The 23,420-nt window shown below is 50.9% G+C and overlaps 1 protein-coding gene across 4 annotated transcripts in view; it reads right to left on the minus strand.

Moving 5' to 3' along the window:
* TRIM67 (tripartite motif containing 67) overlaps nt 1-23,420 on the minus strand; it is a 60,818-nt gene that overhangs the window by 13,414 nt on the left and 23,984 nt on the right. For 2 of the 4 annotated variants that reach the window (XM_055102862.3, XM_055102804.2), the window contains exons 2-8: nt 13,195-13,290; nt 11,491-11,613; nt 10,406-10,516; nt 9,154-9,307; nt 6,109-6,254; nt 3,308-3,446; nt 848-1,151 (exon numbers count right to left, since the gene is read on the minus strand). In XM_055102862.3, coding sequence (XP_054958837.1) covers nt 848-1,151; nt 3,308-3,446; nt 6,109-6,254; nt 9,154-9,307; nt 10,406-10,516; nt 11,491-11,613; nt 13,195-13,290 — 1,073 coding nt within the window. Of the gene's footprint in view, nt 1-847; nt 1,152-3,307; nt 3,447-6,108; nt 6,255-9,147; nt 9,308-10,405; nt 10,517-11,490; nt 11,614-13,194; nt 13,291-23,420 lie in introns of all 4 variants that reach the window. The other 2 variants (XM_034948903.4, XM_055102800.2) reach the window with 1 other exon arrangement.

A 23,420-nucleotide genomic window follows, 5' to 3' on the forward strand; every position in this document is an offset into this window, starting at 1 on the left:
CACCCCCACGTCCATCCCCACATGCTGGCCAGGTGTGAGCACAAAATCCCTGGGAGAGGAGAAAGAGTACAGAGCTATGGTGCAGGGGTGTTGGGGGGGCACTGCCTTCTTTGTGTCTGAAGAGAGAGACCAAGGCACCCTAGAGAAGCCCAGGCCTCAGGGGCAACCCTGGAGGACCCATCCCCGTCTGCCCTCCTAACAGAGGTCCCAGTAGTTTCACAGGCCAGGACCTGAGTCTCCTCTGTCCATGCTGGTGACCCTACTCCCAGTGCCAGTCTCAGGGCAAAGCCACAGCTGTGGGCACCCTTGGCAGACTCGTTAGTAGTGAGCACCCCAGCCATGCCCTCTGCTACTGCCCTGTCAAGGGCCCGGCCCTGCCGAGGCTCAAGCCCACATGAGACCAGGGTAGTGGCCAGGATCACTGCAGGCAAGTTAGTGGCAATGACCTGGTCACAGCTGTGAGGACACCAGCCCCAGTGGTGCCCATTAACACCCTGCAGTGACTCAAGCTTGGGTTGACAGTTGAAAAGGAAAGTGAAGCCGGACCAGAAAGAAAACTACGAGCTCCATATCCCAGCAGAGGACCACCGTGTGGCCCGCTGGGTAACTTGGGAGACCCATCTGTGCGGGTGCTGTGAGAGTCACCATAACATACCCTCATCTGGGCTGCAGGCCAGTTCTATATGGGCAGAGTCAAGGCCTCCTAGAAAATGGAGACCAAAGTGGCTGAAAATACCTCCTCTCAATTCCTGCTGGCTTTGGGGACAGCAGAAGGGACACTGGTCTTCAGGACCCTCATTCCCAAACAACCTGTGTCCACGGGAGGCAGGATGGGGCCCAATCGCACCTGTTGGTGTGGGAGTTGCAGTGCATGAACCAGCTGCGGTTGTTGTCCACATACATGGCCCAGGCCTTGTCATCCTTGCCCAGCATCATGTCCTTGACCACGCTGGCCCTGGCCACCCCGAAGGCGGGGTCTGGGTGGTTGTCGTACCGGTCCACGTGCAGCTCCCAGTAGTGCACGCCCTTGGAGAATGCAGCTGTGCCCAGCACCACCCGGTCGTCATAGCTGCTGCAGGTGGCCGTCTGGTTGTCATTGGATAAAATGATGTCCCGATGCCCAGAGTTGGGGTCAAATGTGAACCAGGCCACTAAAAAGGGAGGAGGTGAGAGGAGCAGGGTCAGGGGATGGAATTTGCTAGTAGTTTCTAACCGGCTCAGAGACACAAACACATTCGCTTCTGTTAGAAAGTCGGCACCCAGAAGTGAAGGGTCTTTCCTGTATGATTACCACACACGTGCACACACACACAAACGTACACACATGCACACACTCCCTGCTCTGTGTTCATCCAAGTTGCCAGCCCTACGAGCCTGGCCTTGCCAAGGATTTTCAGGCCTCAAAGCCTCAAATCTAGATGCATTTCCTGGTCTTGGTTTCTAAAACCCTTCCAAACGCTCACAGTTAGAAGTACAGGAGGAAATAGCCTGGGAGCAGTGGTCCACGCCTGTAATCCCAGCACTTTGGGAAGCCGAGGTGGGTGGATCACCTCAGGTCAGGGGTTTGAGACCAGCCTGGCCAACATGGTGAAACTCCGTCTCTACTAAAAATACAAAAATTCGCGGCCGGGCATGGTGGTTCAAACCTGTAATCCCAGCACTTTGGGAGGCCGAGGCGGGAGGATCACGAGGTCAGGAGATCAAGACCATCCTGGCTAACACAGTGAAACCCTGTCTCTACTAAAAATACAAAAAAATTAGCAGGGCGTGGTGGCGGGTGCCTGTAGTCCCAGCTACTCGGGAGGCTGAGGCAGGAGAAAGGTGTGAACCCGGGAGGCAGAGCTTGCAGTGAGCCATGATCATGCCACTGCACTCCAGCTTGGGTGACAGATCAAGACTCCGTCTCAAAAAAAAAAAAAAAATTCTCTGGACATGGTGGTGGGCGCCTATAGTCCCAGCTACTTGGGAGGCTGAGGCAGGACAATCACTTGAACAGGTTGGCAGAGGTTGCAGTGAGCCAAGATTGTGCCATTGCACTCCAGCCTGGGCAACAGAGTGGGACTTCATCTCAAAAGAAAAAAAAAAAAAGTACAGGAGGAAATAGGTATTGATGAGCCACCTCGTGGGTGGGAGATTTGAGACACAGAGAGGTGAAGCGACGTGGCCAAAATCACAAAGCTCAATTCTCCATTTTGCAGCCCATCAGGTGGTGCCCCCTTTTGCTCCCCAACCCCCCAGGTTGTCAGAAGTGAGGCCCTTACTCTAAAGTCATGACCACAATGCACAGGGCAAGGACCGCTCATCTCTGGGCAGGCAGGAGAGTCTAGAGGCAGAAGCTAGCGAGCTCTCCTCTAGGGGTGTACAAAGTGACTCTGCAGGTGGCATCATTTTCAGAAAAGTGTCCCTGGCTGGGCCTTTTGACACCAGCATCTGCTCATGCTCCTACTCCTCCCTGCCTCTAGGAGACCATCCAGCTGTGGCAGTCAGAGGACGTGTGGACTAAATGATAACAATGAATGCAGGATTTGCCCTCTTCTTGGAGGCAGTGGGGAGCTGGAAACTGCCTCTGAAGCCTGGGCTGGGCCACGCCTGGGGGAGCAGAACTCTCTTTGGAATGTGATTCCTATTTCTCTCATTGCTCCCTGCTAAGAACTCAGATGATCAAAATTCCACTGAATTAATATCAACATGCTGTTGTTGCCCAAGACCTAAAAGGCTGCAGGTAGGTGTATAAACCACTGGATGTGAGCTCTGATGCTGGGGATTAAAGGGCACTTTTCCGCTGTGAGAAAGGCTCAAATGTAGGGACAGGTGTGGGCCCACTGCATCTATTGTGGAGTTTTCTTGTCTGGGACTGTCCTACTCACTCCTTGGCCCTTGAGAAGTGGGAGAAGTTTAGCCTCCCTCAGCTACTTCACATTTAGTCCAGCACAATGGGGTAAATGAATGTTTCTTTCGTGGCTTGTAGGCCACGTGGGTGCAGCAAGGAGCTGTGTGTGCAGAGCAGGGTGAGGCATATGCCCCTCAACCGGCCCCTCCGGCCCTGCACTTCCTCTCTCCCCCATCTTCAGCAGCTCATCCTTTCCCCTGGTCCACGGGATGAAATGTGGGTTGGCCCTAGGAGTCAATCTTTGTCCTTTGGGAGCCCGCCTGTGGTCCCAGAAGGGCACGCCCTTGGAGAACCCAGCTGTGCCCAGCACCACCCCCCACCCCTACCCCGTCATCATAGCTGCCGCAAGTGGCTGTCTGGTTGTCACTGGATAAAATGATGAATCTGTTCTTCCCACTAAGAGATCCCGATGCTCACCATCGGACGTCTGCAGGACGACAGTTTTACTGTAAGGCCCGACACCAGAAGAGTTGAAAGCTTTAACTCGGGCGTTGTAGGTGCTGTTGAAGTGAAGACCGTCGATGGTACACAAAGTCTCCTTACCGACGTACACTTCCTGAAAGAGAACAATGCTGCTCACCAGGCTCCTCTAGCATTTGGAAAACTCCTCTTAGCAAATGGCTTCTGGAAACACATTGACATTAAAAGTGCTATTGCCAGGTGTAGTCCCAGCTACTCAGGAGGCTGAGGTGGGAGCATCACTTGAGTCCAGCCTGGGCAACATTGCAGGGCCCCATTTCTAAACAATTTTTGTTTTTATTTTTTTGAGGGACAGAGTCTTGCTCTGTTGCCAGGCTGGAGTGGAGTGGCGTGATCTCGGCTTACCGAAACCTCCGCCTCCCGAGTTCAAGTGATTCTCCTGCATCAGCCTCCCAAGTAGCTGGAACTACAAGCATGCACCACCATGCCCAGCTAATTTTTATATGTATATATATATATATATATATTTTTTTTTTTTTAGTAGAGATGGGGTTTCCCTATTTGTTGGCCAGACTGGTCTCGAACTCTTGACCTCAGGTGATCCTCCTGCCTTGGCCTCCCAAAGTGCTGGGATTACAGGTGTGAGCAACCATGCCCAGCCAAAAAATTAAAAAAAAAATTCTTACCCAAATAGAAGTTATTAAAAAGGGAAATTACATTCAGTCATGGCTGGCTCACAGAACTTGACCAACTTGGGCATGAATGCCTTACTACTGGCTGCCTGGCCCCTCTGCCTGTGAGGCGGCGAGGCGTGATGGGGTCCTGGTGAGGCAGGCTTCCCGGGTCTGCAGCCAGCCAGGATACTGACCAGGAACATCCTGACTCTGCCAAGGTCTACCTGGTCAACAAGACTATTGAGCCACGGGCACATCCACTCCTTTGTCTCCTCCCACCCCTGAGGCTGGCATCTTCCACTCCTTAGCCCTCCTGGAGCTGCTGTTTTCTGGTCTTTCCAAAGGGTGAGACATTTCTGCATCTGGCCCCAAAGATACTTTTCTTTTCTTTCTTTTCTTTTTCTTTTTTTTGAGACAGAGTCTTACTCTGTCACCCAGGCTGGAGTGCAGTGGTGTAATCTTGACTTACTACAATCTCTGCCTTCCAAGTTCAAGTGATCCTTGTGCCTCAGCCTCCAGAGTAGCTAGGACAACAGGCATCCGCCACCATGCCCGGGTAATTTTTGTATTTTAAGTAGAGATGGGGTTTCACCATGTTGACCAGGCTGGTCTCAAACTGCTGACCTCAAGTGATCCATCCGCCTTGGCCTCCCAAAGTGCTGGGATTACAGGTGTGAGCCACCGTGCCTGGCCCCCAAAGATACTTTTCTAAAGATTGATCTTGTTCTCCATTCGCTTCAAAGTTACCTTTGTCCTATTCAACCCCCCAAATGCATAGCCTTTTGCCTCTCCCATGTCATTATTTTCTGCTAATTAAATAATGTGGTCTAAGATCACAGCTAATCCATATAGGAGCCACAGCTCAAATCCAGGTCTGTCTGCATGCAACATCCACACTTTTCCCACTGTAAGACCCTCTTCCTTATAAACCCTAGCCCTTAGGTCTAGCTTTTGTTAGTGGCCATGTCTCAAAGAGGAGGGACCATTTTTAAGCTCTGTGGCTGCTTCTTTTAATATTTCCAAACAGCCTTTTCTTTCTTCCCATTTCAAAAATACTGGCTCTCCTCTTGGTTTCGGGTGGACGAGCTCTTTCAGTTCTTGGCTGATTTGCACAACAGGAGTGACTGGGGTCTGCACTCAGTGACCTGGCTCAAGCTATCTCATCTTACCTCCCTAATTGGCCCATATTCACATGGGACTCAGTAATTCCCAAGGAAGTGCTGCAATTATTTCCGTAATTCTTACATTCCTGTATTTTTCAAACACAAAGTAAAACAACACATATGTACATCTCTTTGAGAGAAACTAAGGGAATGTTGACCTTCGGCAAGGTTTGTTAAATGGGTGCAACTTCCCAGAAGAAGAGATGCGAGTGTTGTTATGATTGCAGTGGTTTGTTGGAATGAGTGTTTATTTAATCTTCTCTGGGCTAGGAACCAGGTGATCTGAGAAGGCCCAGAGTTTGTGCTCCCTGGCATTCATGTCCGCCTGAACGTCACGGCGTGAAATCTCGAGGTAGTGCTCTATTAGGGCTGGGTTGGGGTGGAGTCCTGCTCCAGGGTTTCTAGCAGATGGGGAGTAGAAGATGCATTTCTGGCTCACTAAGAACCCTTATTGCCCCCATGATAGTCTATCAGCAGGGACATGACTGCAGAATGTTGTCCCGATTCAACAACCATTTATCCAGCATCCTCTATATGCCCAGTACCTTGCCAGGTATATGAGGGTCAGACAGTGCTTCCTCATCTCCAGAAATGATACCTCCCAAGACAAGACAGAGCCGGGTGAAATAATTAGAGGATGAGACAAGACAAGGTGTGATACAACCCGCTGAGGGAATGTGTTGCTGTGTGAGGGGCTGGGGGTAAACGGGAAAGGAGGTGGGTGCAGGAAACACCTTCTCTGAGTTCTCCTCCAGCCCCACGCCTGTGTCAGTCCTCCCAGACCTAGCCCTTGGGAGGGAAGCCCCATCTCCGCCAGCCTTCTTTATCCTTTTGGCCAGTGTCCCCTCAGGATGGCAACACAATGTCCCCATGGGCTGAACCAGAGTCTGGGGCAGTGGGAGCCACTCTTGCCTCTGCATTGGTACCCTCAATCCCTGCCAAATAAGCAGCAAGGCCTCACCCGGAACTGTCCCCCGGCACCGTCATCCAGCTCCAGGATGTAGCCGTCCACGGGGCTGTGGGTGAAGGGTGGCATCCTCCAGGCCAGCGTGACGCTGTTGTTACGGGTGCAGCATTTCTCCAGCTGCAGTAGGGGGACGGGTGGCACTGCGAGGGGGACACGCATGAGTTAGGGCAGGAAACCCTCCGAGAGCCCCAGCCCGGTCCCCCACCCCACCCCATCCCAGGGGTCCTGGCCCCCAGAGGACAGCCAGGCTAAATTCCCTCCCTGGCCACCCTGTAGTCACTCCCAGACGCCCAGGAGTCAGTCTCCAGGTGGTCTGGGGATGAAGCCAAGCACAGGTGACCTGCACTTCTCAAACCTAGGGGTTGTCCTTCCTGGAATCTCAGGGGGCCGTGGCAGATGGCCCCACTCCTCTGAGCCTATGGCCCTAAGGAAGGATGTCCTCTTTCCCATCTGCCCACTGAGAACCACTGGTTTTGACTCAGACTCATGAGGAACGCATCAACAGTTCCAACAGAGTCCAGGCTCCCTGTGCGTGGCACAAGTCCCTAGGAATCCTCTCTGCAGGGCCCACAGCTAAGTGGCAGCCAGCCTGCAGCTCATGCCTGGAACTGGGAAGGTGAGGGGAGATGCCTTTAAACCTTTGGCTGGAAGCATTTAAAAGGTCAGGGGACAAGATCCAGGCAACAGAAGCAAGTCTCGAGTATTGGACAGTCAACCTAAAGAACTAAGGATTTGAATCAGTTGTATCAGAAGTCCTATTAAGGTGAGAGTGGGAGAAGTTTACAAATTTTCTAGCTCTATTCAGGCTCAAGAGATTTTAGAAATCGATAGAGTCCACTTTGACCTTTTTTTTTATTTTTAAGGGAAAATCGAAACACTGGTTTTGTTAAAAGTACATATTTCAATTTGGTTCCAAGAATCTGGGCACGGGACCGGCTGAGCACAGACTGACTCCCAGGCTCAGTTAACGAGCCGGTAGGAGTCCTCGCTCCATCCCCTGGGCCCTGCTGCTCTGCTCTCCCGCTTCCTCTCTGAACGCTGACCAGCCAGTGACCCCATCCAGTCCAGTTACCCCTGACCAGTCCAGTGACCACATCCAGCTAGAAGCAGCATCTGGAGTAGCCCTAAGCCCCCCCTCCACACCCCCACTTTCCAAGGGGACCTCTCTCTTCCACTGCAGCTCCTCCACTCTGCCAGGCTCCTCCTGCTTCTCAGCACTGCGTGTCATTTACACCTGGGGCAAATGGCCTTTCCAGACCTTCCTGGAGGTGCAAGCTGTGTGGGAGTGAGCACGGCAATGTGAGAGAGACTTCCTTCTTTAGTTTAAAATGGCCACAAATTATGCAGGTAAGGACTTCCTGAGTTCACAGATTCTGCAAGTGTGGCCCTCAGTCCACAAAAACCAAAGAGCTTTACCTCCCCTCCCTTGACATCTGTGGAGGGGCAGCATGCAGAGTAGGACTCTGGTTCTGGCCAGCATTTGCTGATTTCATAATGGGGCAAGTTATGCAAACTTTACTTAACCCTCTAGGGTCTCTGAACCCACCTTGCTCATTCTGCTCTCACCTCTGACCTTCTTGCTCTTGGGACAGAGAAAACTGATTCTTGCCTCAGGGACTTTGGACTTGCTATCCCTCTGCTGCCTGCAAAACGCTTCGCCTAGATTCTTCTCCCTACTTCTCCTCCTCCTCCTCCTCCTCCACCACCACCACCACTACTGCCTCCACCTCCTCCTCCTCCGCCACCACCTCCTCCTTCTCCACTACCCCCTCCTCCTCCTCTACTACCTACTCCTCCTCCACTATCTCAGCCACCACCTCCTCCTCTTCCACCTCCTCCTCCACTACCTCCTCCTCCTCCACTACCTCCTCCTCCTCCGCTACCTCTTCCTCCTCCATCTCCACTCCTCCACCTCCTCCATCTCCTCCTCCACCATTACCTCCTCCTCCTCCTCCACTATCTCAGCCACTACCTCCCCCTCTTCCACCTCCTCCTACCACTACCTCCTCCTCCGCTACCTCTTCATCCTCCTCCTCCATCTCCTCCTCCACCATTACCTCCTCCTCCTCCTCCATTATCTCAGCCACCACCTCCTCCTCTTCCACCTCCTCCTCCTCCACTATGTCCTCCTCCTCCACTACCCCCTCCTCCTCCTCTACTACCTCCTCCTCCTCCACTATCTCAGCCACCACTTCCTCCTCTTCCACCTCCTCCTCCTCCTCCACTACCTCCTCCTTCTCCGCTACCTCTTCCTCCTCCGTCTCCTCCTCCTCCTCCGTCTCCTCCTCCTCCTCCTCGATTATCTCAGCCACCACCTCCTCCTTTTCCACCTCCTCCTCCTCCATCTCCTCCTCCATGACTACCTCCTCAACCTCCTCCTCCTCTGCCACCACTTCCTCCTCCTCCTCCTCCATTATCTCAGCCACCACCTCCTCCTCCTCCACTATGTCCTCCTCCTCCACTACCTCTTCCTCCTCCTCCTCCATCTCCTCCTCCATGACTACCTCCTCCACCTCCTCCTCCTCTGCCACCACTTCCTCCTCCTCACCTCAAATCTCACCCCATGGCATCTACTGCTGGCCCTTCCTGTGATTCCTCTTCATAGCACCTGCCACCATCCAACATTCTATTATACATTTGTTTAGTGTCTATTTCCTTCTCGAGAGCGTAAGCCCAATCTTGTGAGTTGGTAGACTTGTTCAACCGCATCTTGAGCATGTGGAATAGTGCCTGGCACATAGTAGACACTTTCCAAGCACTTCTGAATGAACAAATGATTGTCGTTGAACAAATGATTGTCTTTTTCACAAATGGGAAGCCTCAGATTCTGACTGGTGCTTCTCATCCCAGCTCACATGGCTGTCAGGGGCTGAGCTGGGACTTGAACCTAGGTCCGTGACCCTGGCGTTCCTACTCTCCCACCCTGCCACACTCCGTGCATCACAGGTCTCCCTGTGGCACCGAGCTGGCCCCTCAGACTGCATGCCTCTTTTGAAAGAAGCACTGATTGAACTGGGGCCAACCACGGCTCACCCCTACATTTCATCTGAATGAAGTCCAGCTGGTGGATGGCCTGCAGCAGCGGCTCGCTGTCCAAAGTCAGATCAAACTCCGCAGACACTTTCGGCTCCAGGGCGCCTTTGACCCACTGCTCCTGAGACACCTGGACGCGCTTGATCAGAGCATCTGAGATCTTAAAGGGGAGCAAAGAGTTTAAGGTTTTGCTTTGCAAAGGAAAAATTGTGCAGCCAGGGGTGAGGAAGAGGTGGGGGCTTTGTCTCTATGGGACTCAGAGACAGAAAAGGGTTGTGCTCTGGAGCCATGGCAGAGATTAAATGACTCCTGTCCACCCAGCACAGGCTGTCTAAAAATGCATTGAAATATTGTTTCAATCGTATTTCATAATCACATGAAATGAAAAGAAGCACTTGATGCTTAAAGAGATTGTAGCAAACACTATTGAGAAATACAAGATGTTTTTTAAATACACAAATGCATCCTTCATTAGATCTGTCTTCCTAGATCTAGTACTTTGCAAAGTGAAACATACTAGCAGTTTGCCCCAGTGTCTAAAGAAAGCATATTCCACACCCCTAAAGTTTTGAAGCCCACATCTGCCCCCTGCCCGTGTGTTTCCTCTGAGTTGTTCTGCGACTTCTGCTCCAAACTTGACTGCATCACACCCATGGTTCTGCTCCCCTTTGCTGGAAAGTCCTGCTTATCAGACATTTGCACGTGTCCCTGTCGAGCCAGGGTCTCGTGTATCTTTCTTGGGAAATAATCAAAGGGATTCATCATTTTCCCCACCGACAGAGGCTGAATCACTGCCATGTTCCTGAGAGATACTCATGACCCTGAGTCAGCCTGAATGCAGGAGAGATGGCCCCGAGAAAATCGCACTGTCTCTGTAGGCAGCTGGTCACCAGCCAGGCCTGCAGGACTCTGCACATTGAGATAATGGGCCATGTGGATTCTGCTAACTTGCTTCTTCTGGTGCAATCTGTCCAGCTTGTTTGGCAAGACTGTCCTTTTGGGGAAAATGTTGCAGTGAGGCATTTCAGCCCTAGAGACGATGTCATTTCACCTCCTCGTTTCATGCATGATGCAAATTAGGTCACATCTAGTGAGAGTCAGAGCCAAGGTGAGAGCCTAGGTCTTCTGGAATCATTGAGCAAAGGAGAATCTACTCAATCCAAGCCGTGAAAGGATCTTGCCTAGAACTTGGGCTGATTTGGGGAACAGTGGGACAGTTGGAGGAAGCCCACTTTGTGTCTTCCAGGGACAGGCTCACCTGTAAGAACCCGGAGGGGTCGTTCTCCTTGATCACCTCCAGGCAGTACTCCATCAGTCCAGTGGACTGGCGCAGCTTCAGTGTGCAGTGATTGATCTGGTCCCAAACCATCTGCAAGGGAAAGACTCCTCTAAGTAACTGTCTCATGAGAGGAAGGGCAGGCAGGCCACCAGAAGAGTCAGGGAACTAGTGCCAATACAGCCTGGAAGAGGCGGCGCTGGCCTGGACCACCTTACACCAGCTCCTCTCTCGGCTCTGCTGCTAAGCTCCATGTGTCCTCTTTGCTGGGAAATAAGTGGACTCACTTCCCAACAAGCAGGGCTTCAACACCCAACACAGAAACATTTCTAAACTCATGATAGTCATGCAGAGAAACAGCATAATCTGGAACTCTCCATACAATCAGTGACCAGCTTCTTGGCTGGCTTCCGACCACTCAGTGGCCCTGGATAACACAATGGTCTTAGCCCCCTCACTTATGAACCATGGGATCATTTCCAGCATGCATTCCTCCTTTTCTTGACAGTAATATTTTCTGGTCCAGTTATGAAATGTCTCTAGCATAGATGGAGCTCCTCAGACAGTGACAGCCCGTCATCAACTCAGAGAGTTCATGGGTGCCTGGCTGAGTTAGGGACTCAGTGTGATGTGAGGGGAGAGTCTCGTCTTCCCTTGGTGGGAACTGGCTGTGTATGTTATTGCTGACTGCTGAGTACACGAGATATCAGAGAGAACCTGAAGAAGGGGACAGAGCTGGAGACCTGAACAGGGTCAGGGCTAGTCACTGTCATTGGTCACTTCTGCTCTGCAAAATGAGAACAAGAATAGTCCCTTAGACAGAAACAGGGAGGGAGAGGGTGGACTTCTGACTTGAAACCCTCAAGATACAGGGCATATTGATTGGTCTCTGTCAGGTCACATGAATGTAACTGAACCAGCTGGTGCATCCCTTCCTTGCCTCATTCATTCATTAGCTCACTCACTCACTTAGCTGTTATTTACCCAGTGCCTACTCTGTGCTCCACCCCACGCTGGGTGCAGAGGATGTGGCAGGGATTCAATGTGTCAGTCCCCCAGGTACCTACCTTCAACTTGTGTTCCCTCTCTTTAGTCACCTTGGTGAGCAGCTTGGCTTTCTGACGAGTTAAAGCATCCACAAGGGCATCACACTGAGCAACCAGGCAGGCTTCGTAGTCCAGTCCATTTTCCTGGCAGAGGTCGGGGGTTGGTTGGGAAGAAGCAGAGAGTTTTAGGGGGGAAGATGTTAAAATCTGGTGAGTGCTATAGACAAAGATATATTTCAGAGAAGTTCATCCTAGATTTCTCTATAATGTTGTTAAATTAGAGACAATATTTATATGAATTAAGGCAGTTACTATGAATCTCAGCACAGCCATATGGCAGAATATTCTGTAGTCATTCAAATCTTGTTCATAGGGCACTTTTAATGCCATGGTAAAATGCTCATGAGAGACTGTTAAGAAAGAAAAAAGGCAGGATACACGTTGTTCACAGCATAATCTCATACATTGTGTGTGTGTGTGTGTATGTGTATTTAAAGTAATAGAACAGGTCCGGCGCGGTGGCTCACGCCTGTAATCCCAGCACTTTGGGAGGCCAAGGCGGGTGGATCACCTGAGGTCGGGAGTTGGAGACCAGCCTGACCAACATGGAGAAACCCCGTCTCCACTAAAAATACAAAATTAGCTGGGTGTAGGGGCACATGCCTGTAATCCCAGCTACTCAGGGGGCTGAGGCAGGAGAATCGCTTGAACCCGGGAGGCGGAAGTTGCGGTGAGCTGAGATCGTGCCATTGCACTATAGCCTGGGCGACAGAGTGAGACTCCATCTCAAAAAAAAAAAAAAAAAAAAAGAATTCAAGGGCCCTCAGTCCCTCTTATTCCTCCAGATATGTTAATGCTTTCTTATCTTATGAGCAGTTCCTCTATGTGTGCACATTCACACAGGAGCACCTGTGTGTGCACGTTCTCCCCTATAGACAGACCCTGAGGCCACAGATGGTGCCTCATTGATCTTTGTATCTTGTGCTGGGCTCAGTACATGACACAGCATAAGAGTTTAGTAAACACATTTGTTTAGAAAATGATGCATTTATATTTTGATGCATTGATGACATGGGCATATTCGGCCACAAAAGCACCATATACAGATGCCACAAAGGACGATATGGCACGTAGAGTGCTAGATCACATCTTTCCAGCTCTCTCTAACTGGCTCCATGTAAAAGTCCTTTTCTGTATCAGGTGTCGCTTGTGTGCCAATGAGTTGAATATGTGATACTTTCAGCACCCAAGGCTATAGGGTAGGACACATAACCTAAAGACTTTTCCTTTCTTCTTCTCCTCCTTCTCCTTCTCCTTCTCCTTCTTGTTCTTCTTGTTCTTCTTCTTCTTCTTCTTCTTTTCTTTGAGACAGACTTTCTCTCTTGTTGCCCAAGCCGGAGTGCAATGGCACAATCTCGGCTCACTGCAACCTCCGCCTCCCAGGTTCAAGTGATTCTCCTGCCTCAGACTCCAGAGTAGCTGGGATTACAGGCATGCACCACCACGTCCGGCTAATTTTTAGTATTTTTAGTAGAGACGGGTTTCTCCATGTTGGTGAGGCTGGTCTCAAACTCCCAATCTCAGGTGATCTGCCCGCCTCGGCCTCCCAAAGTGCTGGGATTACAGGTGTGAGCCACCGTGCCCCGCCCCTTTCTTCTTAATACGATGCACAACGTGCAAACTTTCCACACTGAGTATTTCTCCCGACGCCAGAGCTGTGCTCACCTGGATCTGCTGCAATATGTTCTTTAGCTGAACCAGAAACTCCTTTGCTTCCTTTGCCTTATCTGAAACTCCATTTAAGGCCTGAGATAGTTGTGCCTGAAAAAGATATCACATGTTGAAAAGAAAAATTAGTTGTGAAAGGCACAGAGAGAAAATTTGCACTTCATCATAAAAGCTTATGTTTATAAGAGGGGATAGGACTGATCCCACGCATCTGCTGTTCTCATTGATGAAGGGACCACCACTGACCAATGATCTCTACAACATTTGTTTATTTTTCCAACAGTGGTAGATTGGCCTACACTCTCCTTTCTCATCCCCAAAGCTGGATAGAGGTAAGGAGCACTCAACTAACGGGTTGAAGCAAACAGGTCTGCCCCTGATGTTTGCAGAGCCCAAGACAAGAAGATAAATAGAGTCCTTGGCTTGGCCTGGCCCCCTCTATCCGTAATCAGTACACGCTTGTATGGACATTCCAGACCCCAGGTCAAGTTCCGTCCACCCCATCCCTACACAGTCATCTCCTGGCCTGGGGTGCAAACCCTGGGGCCTGGTCTGCCCTGAGGGATGGACAGGAAGGGGGCTGTGGGTCCTGGAACTGGACTAGGTGTATGGACTGGTAATCCTAGGGCATCCTCTAAAGGGGCACACAGGCTCCTAGCCTGGTACCCTTAGCCCTGGGGACTCCTCACCCTGCAGAGAGGGGTGTGACCAGCAGAAGCTTCTGAAGCACGAGGATCAGTTGCTGTGGCCCAAGGGTGAAACTGCAAGCTGAGCTCAAACCTATGGCTTTTGGCACCAGGCCTCTTTGTAACGAACCACATACACACACAATTGAATTTGTCTTTAAAACCTAGCTATTGAGTAGACTGTGACCTTGATTTTTTTTTTTTTTTTGAGACAGGGTCTCACTGTGTTGCCCAGGCTAGAGTGCAGTGGCTCAATCATGACTCACGGCAGCCTCAACCTCTCAGGCTCAAGTGATCCTCCCAAATCAGCCTCCAGCTAATTTTTGCGTTTTTTAGTACAGATGGTGTCTCGGAGGCTGTGTTGCCCAGGCTGATCTCAAACTCCTGGCCTCAAGTGATCCTCCCACCTTGGCCTCCCAAATTGCTGGGATTATAGGTGTGAGCCATCACGCCCATCCAGACTGTGACCTTGATTTTTACATGACTCTCATTTTCCACATTAAAAAGCTGAGGATAGAACAAAGCAGAGTCAGAAGGGCCAGGGTCTCCTGCTCCCCCAAGTCCCCTCCCAGGTCTCTGCTCAGACGTCACTGTGTCAGTGAGGACTTTCCTCACGACCTTGTGCAATATACCCCTCGCCTTCCCCTAGCTTATTCTTCCTCCTAACAGTCGTCACCACCCAACCTAGAAAACTTGTTTGCTGTCCATCTCCATGTCCTAGAATGAAGGACAAGGGCTTTGCTGGGTGGCTCACAGCTTATCCTGGCACTGGAAGAGTACCCGGCACATGGTGGCATTCAATAAATATTTGTTGAATGCATGAATCAGTGAATGGGATTCTTTAGACCACACCAACGGTTGTCAAAGTGTGGTTCTAGACCAGCAACATCAGCATCACTGGGCGATTTGTTGAAGTGCACCGTCTCTGGCTGCACCCCAGATCTGCTGATCAGAGGTGGTGGGTGAAGCCCTGGAGTCTGCGGTTTACCAAGCCCTCCAGGGGGTTCTGATGCAGTTTGAGATCCCCTGGACTGTGCAAGTGCAGCCTCCGCTGAAAACCTATGGAGAAGATGGCAAAGGAAGCCCACAAAAAGACACAGGGAGTAGGTGGAAAGACAAGGAAGGGGGCCCGGTCCCCAGGAGCACCGGCACGCAAGGAGAGGTCAAGGTCTAGGCTGTCTGCTCAGAGAGAGCAGGAGCCTTAGGCTAAGGATCAGCGGAGGTGCAGCTCCTCAGAGAAGCTTTTTCCTACACCATGAGCCTCACCACTCCCAGCCTCACCTCAGTGGGTTTAGGCTCTCCCCTCCATAGCTGGCCCACAGTGTACCACCATCTGTTGCCAGCACCTAGGCAGTGAAACATCCCATAGAATGTACAGTGATGGCAGAAGCGTCTCAAGTCTGCTCTGTCCCTGACAGTAGCCACTAGCTGCCTGTGGGTACTGAGCACTTGAAGTAGCTAATGTGACTGAGGAGCTGGACTTTTCATATTATTTAGGGTAAGTTGCAACTGCCATGTGTGATTAGCCAGTGGCTAGTCCTGGAGAGCACAGGTTTGACACCCATCTGATAACCTACAGGTCACATTTGGCAGGCTTCCGGATTAACCTCCCGGGAAAGGCCTCGTGATTCGTGGCTTACATCCTGTCTCTGAGAAAAGGCTCTTATCCCCAGGCCCTCAAATCTTACTGTGAGTTCCTCAAACTGTTGACATACTGATTAATACATAACCTACTGACATCGAAAAGGACACTGAAGCCAGGTGGGGTAGCTCATTCCTGTAATTCTAGCTACTCAGAGGCAGAGGCAGGAGAATTGCTTGAGGCCAAGAGTTCAAGACCAGCCTGGGCAACATAGAGAGACCTCCCTGCCTCACTCCCCGGCCCCGCTTTCCTCCCTCATCCTCACCCTCTCTCTATAAAAAAATTTTAAAAATTAGCTGGGCATGGTGGTGTGTGCTTGTAGTCCCAGCTACTCGGGAGGCTGGGTCAGGAGGATGGCTTGAATCCAGGAGGTTGAGGTTACAGTGAGTTATGATTATGACACTGTGTTCCAGCCTACGTGACAGAGTGAGACTGTGTCTCAAAATAAAAATGACACATTTGTTTCTGAATCACAAAGTTTTACTGATCGCCTTGCACATGGAATGTTAGCCTGTATGTTGTCATCTGTAGCCAATGAATGTAACCTCTGTGTTGCAGCCATCAATGGAAAAGGACAACTCTGATAGGAGGAGCTCTCCCTTCTCCTTCACTTTCTAGATAAGCCTTCCAACCTGTGACAGGCTCTGGAACATGCCCAGCTTTGTTGGTGTGTCTTCCCCAGTCGAGCCTCACACTTGGCTTCCAATGAACCTTTATCGAATTATTTCTGCCCTGACAGCCTTAATTTTGCCACATCCTTAGTGGGGTGCAGAGCCCAGGACAACTCCACCCATCCCAGGATACTCACCCTCAAAAGGAGGCTGAGGAGTCAGCATCATTCACAGGCCCTGGAAGGTATCTTTAATGACAGGGGTTTTCAAGTTGAAGTTTATCAGGGACAGGGAAAGAATAGCAACCCCTTCCCAAGACTCCCACCCGAAGCATGGGCCCCCTGGGGCCGTAGCTGGCCCCTCCTCTCTTGGTCAGCTTGGGCTGCAGCAACAGAATACACAGACCTGGGGCTTCAACCACAAACATGGATTTCTCAGAGTTCTGGAGGCTGGAAGTGTGAGATCTGCATGCCAGTGCGGTTGGTTCTGGGTGAAGGCTCTCTTCTGGGTTAGGTCCTCACATGGTGTCATGGTTTGGATATAGTATTTTTGGCCACATTAAATCTCATGTTGAAATTTGATCCCCAGTTTTGGAGGTAGGGCCTAGTGGGAGGTATTTGGTCACAGGGGTGGATCCGCATGAGTGTCTTGGTACTGTCCTCCCCTCCTGCTTAGCGGGTTCTCACTGTATTAGTCCCCACGAGAACTGGTTGTTAAACAGAGCCTGGCAGCTCCCTCTCTCTCTCGATTCCTCTCTTGCCATGTGATGCCTGCTCCCTTTTGCCTTCCACCATGAGTGGAAACTTCCTGAGGCCCTCACCAGAAGCAGATGCTGGGGCCATGCTTCTTGTACAGCCTGCAGAATCATGAGCCCCATAAACCACCTTTCTTTATAAATGACCCAGACTCAGATATTCCTTTACAGCAATGCAAATGGACTAAGATGCATGGATTTTCCTTGGTGTGTGCACCAAGAGGAGAGAGAGAGAGAGAGAGCTTGAGAGAGAGTTCAGGTGTCTCTTTCTCTTTTTTTAAGGGAATTAATTCTATCAGAGGGGGCTGTGAGCACATCTAAACCTAATTACCTCCCAAAGCCTCCACCACCTAATATCAGCACATTGAAGATTTAGGCGTCAACGTATGAATTTGGAAGGGACACAAACATTCAGTTCATAGCACCTCCCACTCATCATACAGTCCTCAGTGGAGAGACTTTGTCTTTTGTCTCTACATTTCTATCCCACTGTGCTGCACAAAGTAGGAGCTCAAAGAATGCTCCCCGGCTGAATAAAAAGCAAAATAATTGCTTGAGGTGCATGCAAAGAGTGGGATAGATCCCTGCAGATTCATCACGGCTGCTAGCACCTTCCTGGAGGAACTCAGCAAGCTTGCTTCTGCCTGAGAGGCAGGGTAGTTAGGGTCGCGCACCATCTGCCCAGTACCAGGGGCCAGGATGGCTCTGTCCCAGCCAGCGCCAGCCTTCCAGGAGCCCAGCCCTCCCCAGAGCCTGCTGACCTTCTTCCTGCTTGGCAAGACCAAGGAGCTTGGCAAGAAGCCCCAAAACAGAGTGGTTTTGAAGGAGACCCGTGACCGCAGGCTAATGCCTGGCTGAAAGGGGGACAATCTCACGGTTCAGCGGACACTGCTTCCAGGTCCATCAGACTTGCCATCTAATTTTTCCCTCCACTGCTTTTTGATGCCCCCTTGGTGAGGTCACCTCAATGCAAGCCACACTGGGGCCTGCCATGTGCTCAGCCACATGAGGGCCCCGTGCCCTGGTCTGCAGCCATGGTAGAGCCAAAATGGGCAGTGTGAGGGCTAGCCGCTGTCGAGGGATGTCCTCATAAGCACACACTAGTCCTTTTCTTCAACCCAGTCCTTTGTGTGTGAATGACCACAAGTCAGTTCTCCTCGCTCAGGGAATAGCATTGTGGAAATCAGACCTGATAATTCTAGTGGAAAAGGAGCAAAGGTTTTTGGAGTGAAAGAACAAACGATTTTTTTTTTTTTTTTTTTAAGAGATGGAGTTCTGGAGCAGTGGCTCATACCTGTAATCCCAGGACTTTGGGAGGCCGGGGTGGGAGGATTGCTTGAACCCAGGAGTTTGAGACCAGCCTGGGCAACATAATGAGTACGACCAGACTGGGTAATGTAGTGAGATGTTGTCTCTACAAAAAATTTAAAAATTAGCCAGGTGTGGTGGCATGTGCCTCTAGTCTCAGCTACTTGGGAGGCTGAGGCAGGAGGATCACTCGAGCCCAGGGCGAGACCCTGTATCAAAGACAGAGAGAGAGAGAGAGACAGGGAGAGTGAGAGAGAGACAGATGGAGATCTGGAGAGCTTTCTCTGCCACTCAGGCGGGAGTGCAGTGGTGCAATCATAGCTCACTGCAGCCTCAAAAACCTGGCCTCAAGCGATCTTCCTGCCTCAGCCTCCTGAAGCACTGGGATTACAGGCCTGAGCCACCTCGCCTGGCCTCTCACTCTCTAAAGATGGGTGGCCCAGGAAAGCTGCATCAGCTCCCTGCCCTGCTGCCCCACTGCACGCTGGAGATCTCTGCCTTGAGCAGAGTTGGAGTGCCACATGGTAGGCAGCATAGTACTTGACATGTAGAATGTGCTCCATAAATATTTGTGTCAGTGAATTGATTTTGCTCTAGATTTTTGTCTGGCTAGCTCCCTGAGATATTCAAGTCTCAATCCTCTCCCACACTGGGCATAATTAAAATGGCCTTGTGGTCACTCCAAACCTACTGTTTCTAGGGCATGGAGCCCCATATGGTCCCGGGCACCAGCAGTCTGACCCTACTCTGAGGACTGACCCACTTTTTATGACTTCTGGGTGTTAACTATTTCTAGGTTAACTGCCGCCACTGACCTGGTTCACATTTAGTCACACTGGATGGGGCTTCTGATGCCCCACGCTCCTGATGCCCTGTCTCTATTGCACACCAGAGGGTTCCTCTGCCCTGCCCTGCTCTCCCCCTTTACTGAGCAACCTGCCAACAGCTGGGGAAGCCCCCCACCCACCATCTCAACACCGCTTGCCAGTCCGCGGAGAGCAGCTTTGTTTTCTAGTCTTCTCTCAATGGCCAGGCCTAGGTTCCAAGAGCCCAGTAACCAGAATAAAGATAACTTCCAGACTTGGCACGGTGGCTCACGCCTGTAAACCCAACACTTTGGGAGGCCAAGGTGGGAGGATCACTTGAGCCCAGGAGTTCTAGACTAGCCCAAGCAACACAGCAAGACCCCTGTCACTACAAAAAATACAAAAATTAGCTGAGTGTGGTGGTATACACCTGTAGTCCCAGCTACTCAGGAGGCTGAGGTGGAAGGATTGCTTGAGCTCAGAAGTTTGAGGCTGCACTGAGCTTTGATTGTACCACTGCACTCCAGCCTGGGTGACAGAGTGAAAACTTGTCTCTTAAAAAAAATGATGATGAATAAATATAACTACCCTAGCGTCCAGCCTAAACTGAGGCTCAGAATTATGGTGGGGAGCCTTGATCACCCTGCGATTGAGGCAGATGCAGCAACAGGCCTGGAGACTGGAAACAAGGTGTGACCCATGGAGTCACTGGAGGTGACTCACAGGGATGAGAGAGGGAGGAGGTGAGCACGTGGAGACCCTGGAAGTGGGGAAAGAATAGGACAAAGGAGGGTCCTGAGAGGGAGACTTGGGCAGACCCTTCTCCCATGAAATAGTGGCAGCCAGACCTCCTGGATTCCCCAACCCCACCGGCTTCCCCGCTCCCAGTCCGCTCCCAGGATCCAGTCCCCCGCCCTGAGGATTCAGGCCACAGAGACTTTGCTCCATGCAGCATGAGGGATTGATGGTAAGGGCACAGGGGAGAGGGCACGCCCCTGGGTAGATGTCCACTTAGGGAGGAGCCAGCTCAGCATTGGCTACGAAGGGAGCAATGCTGGGTGGCAGCCCCTGGTATGTTACGCCGGGGGCTGCAGGCTGAAGGTGACCCCCCAGAAACAGAAGGGGTCATTGGCAGAAGAACTAGGAGCCAGAGGTTGATCCAGGCAGCCTCTCTCTGCAGTGGCTGTGGCCCAGAGTTGGGGGGAGATCCCCTGAGGCAAAGCAGCTCAGAAGATCAGCTCCTGTCCCTGCAGCTCCCTGTGTTTGTGTCGCTAAGCCAGTAAGGAGGAGAGCTGGGATTGGAATGGGGCTCTCCAGATGCTGATCCAGTGTTCTGTTCAGTGCTTCAAGCCACATCCAATTCTCAGAACCCCTACATGGAGCCTGCTGCCACGACTCTGTCAACACAGACTAGATCTCTTTGAAGGCGCCACCACTGCCTTCATCTAGGGCTGTTGCAAAAGAAGAGAACTCTCTGGGAGGATCTGCATTTCCCTGAATCCCCAGGCTCACTCTGTCATGGGTTCCTATGGGACATTAGTTTCTTATCGCTGCTGTGACAAGTTGCCATAAGCCTCGTAGCCTAAATCAACACAAATTTATCATCTTATGGTTCTAGAGGTCAGAAGTCCAAAATGTGTCTTACAAGCCTAAAATCAAGGTATGGGCAGGGCTGGTTCCTTCTGGAGGCTCTAAGGGAGAATCCTCTTCCGTGCCTTTTCTGGCTTCTAGAGGTCACCCACATTCCTTGGCTTGCGGCCCCTTCCTGGCATCGTTCAACTTCATGTGCTATGGTCTGAATGTTTGCATCTCCCCCAAATTCATATGTTGAATCCTAACCCCAGGAAAGGTGGTATCAGCAGTGGGGACTTTGGGAGGTGGTGAGGTCAGGAGGGTGGAGCCCTCATGAAGGGGATTAGAACCCTTATAAAACAGGCCCCAGAGTGAGGCCCCAGAGTGAGAAGGTGCCATCTATGAATCAAGAAAACATCCTACCAGCCACCAAATCTGCTAGGCACTGATCTTGGACTTCCTAGCCTCCAGAACTGTGAGAAGTACATTCCTTTTGTTTATCAACCCCCCTGTCTGTGGTATTTTGTTATAGCATCCTGAAGACTAAGACATCTTGCTTCCATCCTCATCTCCTATGACTAACTCTGATCCTCCTATCTCCCTCTTACAAGAACCTTTCTGGTGACACTGGACCCACAATGATTGTGAGGTTAAAGCAGGATAATCTCCCCATCTCAAGATGCTTAACTTCATCACATTTATCACATTTGCAAAGCTCTTTCGCCATGTAAGGTAACATTCACGGGTTCCAGGAATAAAGATATGGACGTCGTCCTTGGAGGCCATCATTGAGCCTGCTATGACTGGCAATTAAATTTATCATTTTTAAAAACCTCATTTCACATGTGGCCACAGAACTGTTCAATGTCTGCTGCTCAGAGGACTGTGCACTCAATGAAGTCATGTTGGATTTATCCAGTGTCGCATCCCCAGCTCAGAGCCCGGAGGCTAGTACACAGGACCCACTATAAATGGTGCTTGATTGAGGGTCTGTTTCTACCTGGATGGTCAGCTTTGTACTGGGCCCATGAGGCAGTTCTCAGGACAAGATCCATCACAGAACCAACATCCACCAGACACAGATCCACCCGCTGAGGCCAGAAAAGTGGATCTTGTGGAGAACAATGTCATTTTTGTGCCACAGGACAAAGGTCTGACTGCCCGAACCCAGTTACAACCTGGACTTGATGGCCTCTCCTCTCCTGCGGTGGGACAGGATCAGTAGCAACTGGTGACTTCCCATTAATAGCAATAACAATAACAATTGACAGCTTGCTAAGTGCTGAGCTCTTTACATGCAGAATTTATCTGATTCCTCATAACCTAGCAAGGAGGTGCCATATTAACACCATTTTACAGAAGAGGGCATGGGCTCGAGAGGGGAAGTAATTTGCTCAAAGTCACACAGCTAGTAAGTAGTGTGGCCGGGACTCAAACCCAGATTTTTCTGAATCCAAAGTCGATGCTCTTTGCACTCCATTGCACTGCACTTTGGATGTTCAACCAACGTGGAAGGAGGACAAAACCTAATTTCCCATTAAAATCCCTCGGAGGCAGGGCTGCTGGGCTGAGACCACCCACCATCTTCCAGCTGCATCTTTATTCTCCAGGGGACCCTTGTCCCTGGCATTCTGTGTGCTTGGGCAGGGTTGCCTGTCTGCCAATGATGGTTTCATCAGACCCAAGCTCCACTCTCCAGCTCATCAGGATTTCAAATGTGCAGCTGTGTAGGAAGCCTCCACAGCCACTTTGCGAATGTTGATAAAGCAACGTTGCCATCAGTCTGGGCTTTGTCCCTGCACTGCAGGGGACACATATGGGAGGATAAGACACTGACCACCACCTCCTCCTGCTCCTGTCCCACACAGAGCAAGGTGTCTAGGGGAGGCAGAAGCAACCAAGACTGCCTTGAATAGCAATATGGTGCCATGTAACACGGGTCCCAATGTGATGGAGGGGTGGAAGGGATTATGTGGACACAGTCATAGATCACGCTCTCACAAAGATGTCTCTGTGAGAGTGGGAGAGCATGGGAAGCAAAAATGGATTGGCAGGGCAGGGAAGTGCAGGCAGCTCTCCTCTGGGAGAGAACACGAAAGAACAGGACTTGCTTTTCTCTAGGAAGGGAGATCCCATAGATTCACTCCTGTCACTTCCCATCAGCCAAGCTTTCATCTTAGGCCTCTGGAGTGCTGAGCTACTTTCTTGTTCCCACAGACTAACCAAGCATCTGCCTGCCTGGGTCTCTCTCCAGAAGCACTACAGCAGCTCCTTTGTGCCTGGCGTGGATCAGAGACAGCTTGCCCACTGTCCTTCTGGCTACCCAGCCACTTGGCTTCCTTCTGCCCGCCTTTCCCACCCCGCCTCTCCCACTGCGCCTCCTGCAGTTTGATGTCCCACTTGGGAGACAGTAGAGATGGGGTGTGTGTTAAAACAGGAATCGAAGCTTCACTGAGAGTTTCACACCATCATTGGGCACAAAGGAGGTTGTGAAATGGATCACAGGGGATTTCTCTCACCTTTTTATCTGCCCCTCAGTGCTAAGGTATTGTTTTTTTTTTTTTTTTAACCTGTGGCTGATAATAATGCCTAATAAGTTAAAAATGCCCTCATCTGTTGGCAGAACAGTAGAAATAAATGAAAAATGTAAATGACTCATTTTTTAAAAAAATTAAAAGGTAGAGGCTCCTGGGTAAGCAGAGAAATTGACTTCTAAGCACCACCTGAGGGAGGCACGGATACCACTGAGGCACACTCCTCCGCCAGGCAGGTGATCTCCTTCTCCTTTTATCCTGAAATCCTACTCCCCACTTGGGGAGCCTGGGGCCAACAGAGGCAGGTCTT

The sequence above is a fragment of the Pan paniscus genome, chromosome 1, assembly GCF_029289425.2.
Source record: "Pan paniscus chromosome 1, NHGRI_mPanPan1-v2.0_pri, whole genome shotgun sequence".
Taxonomy (NCBI): domain Eukaryota; kingdom Metazoa; phylum Chordata; class Mammalia; order Primates; family Hominidae; genus Pan; species Pan paniscus.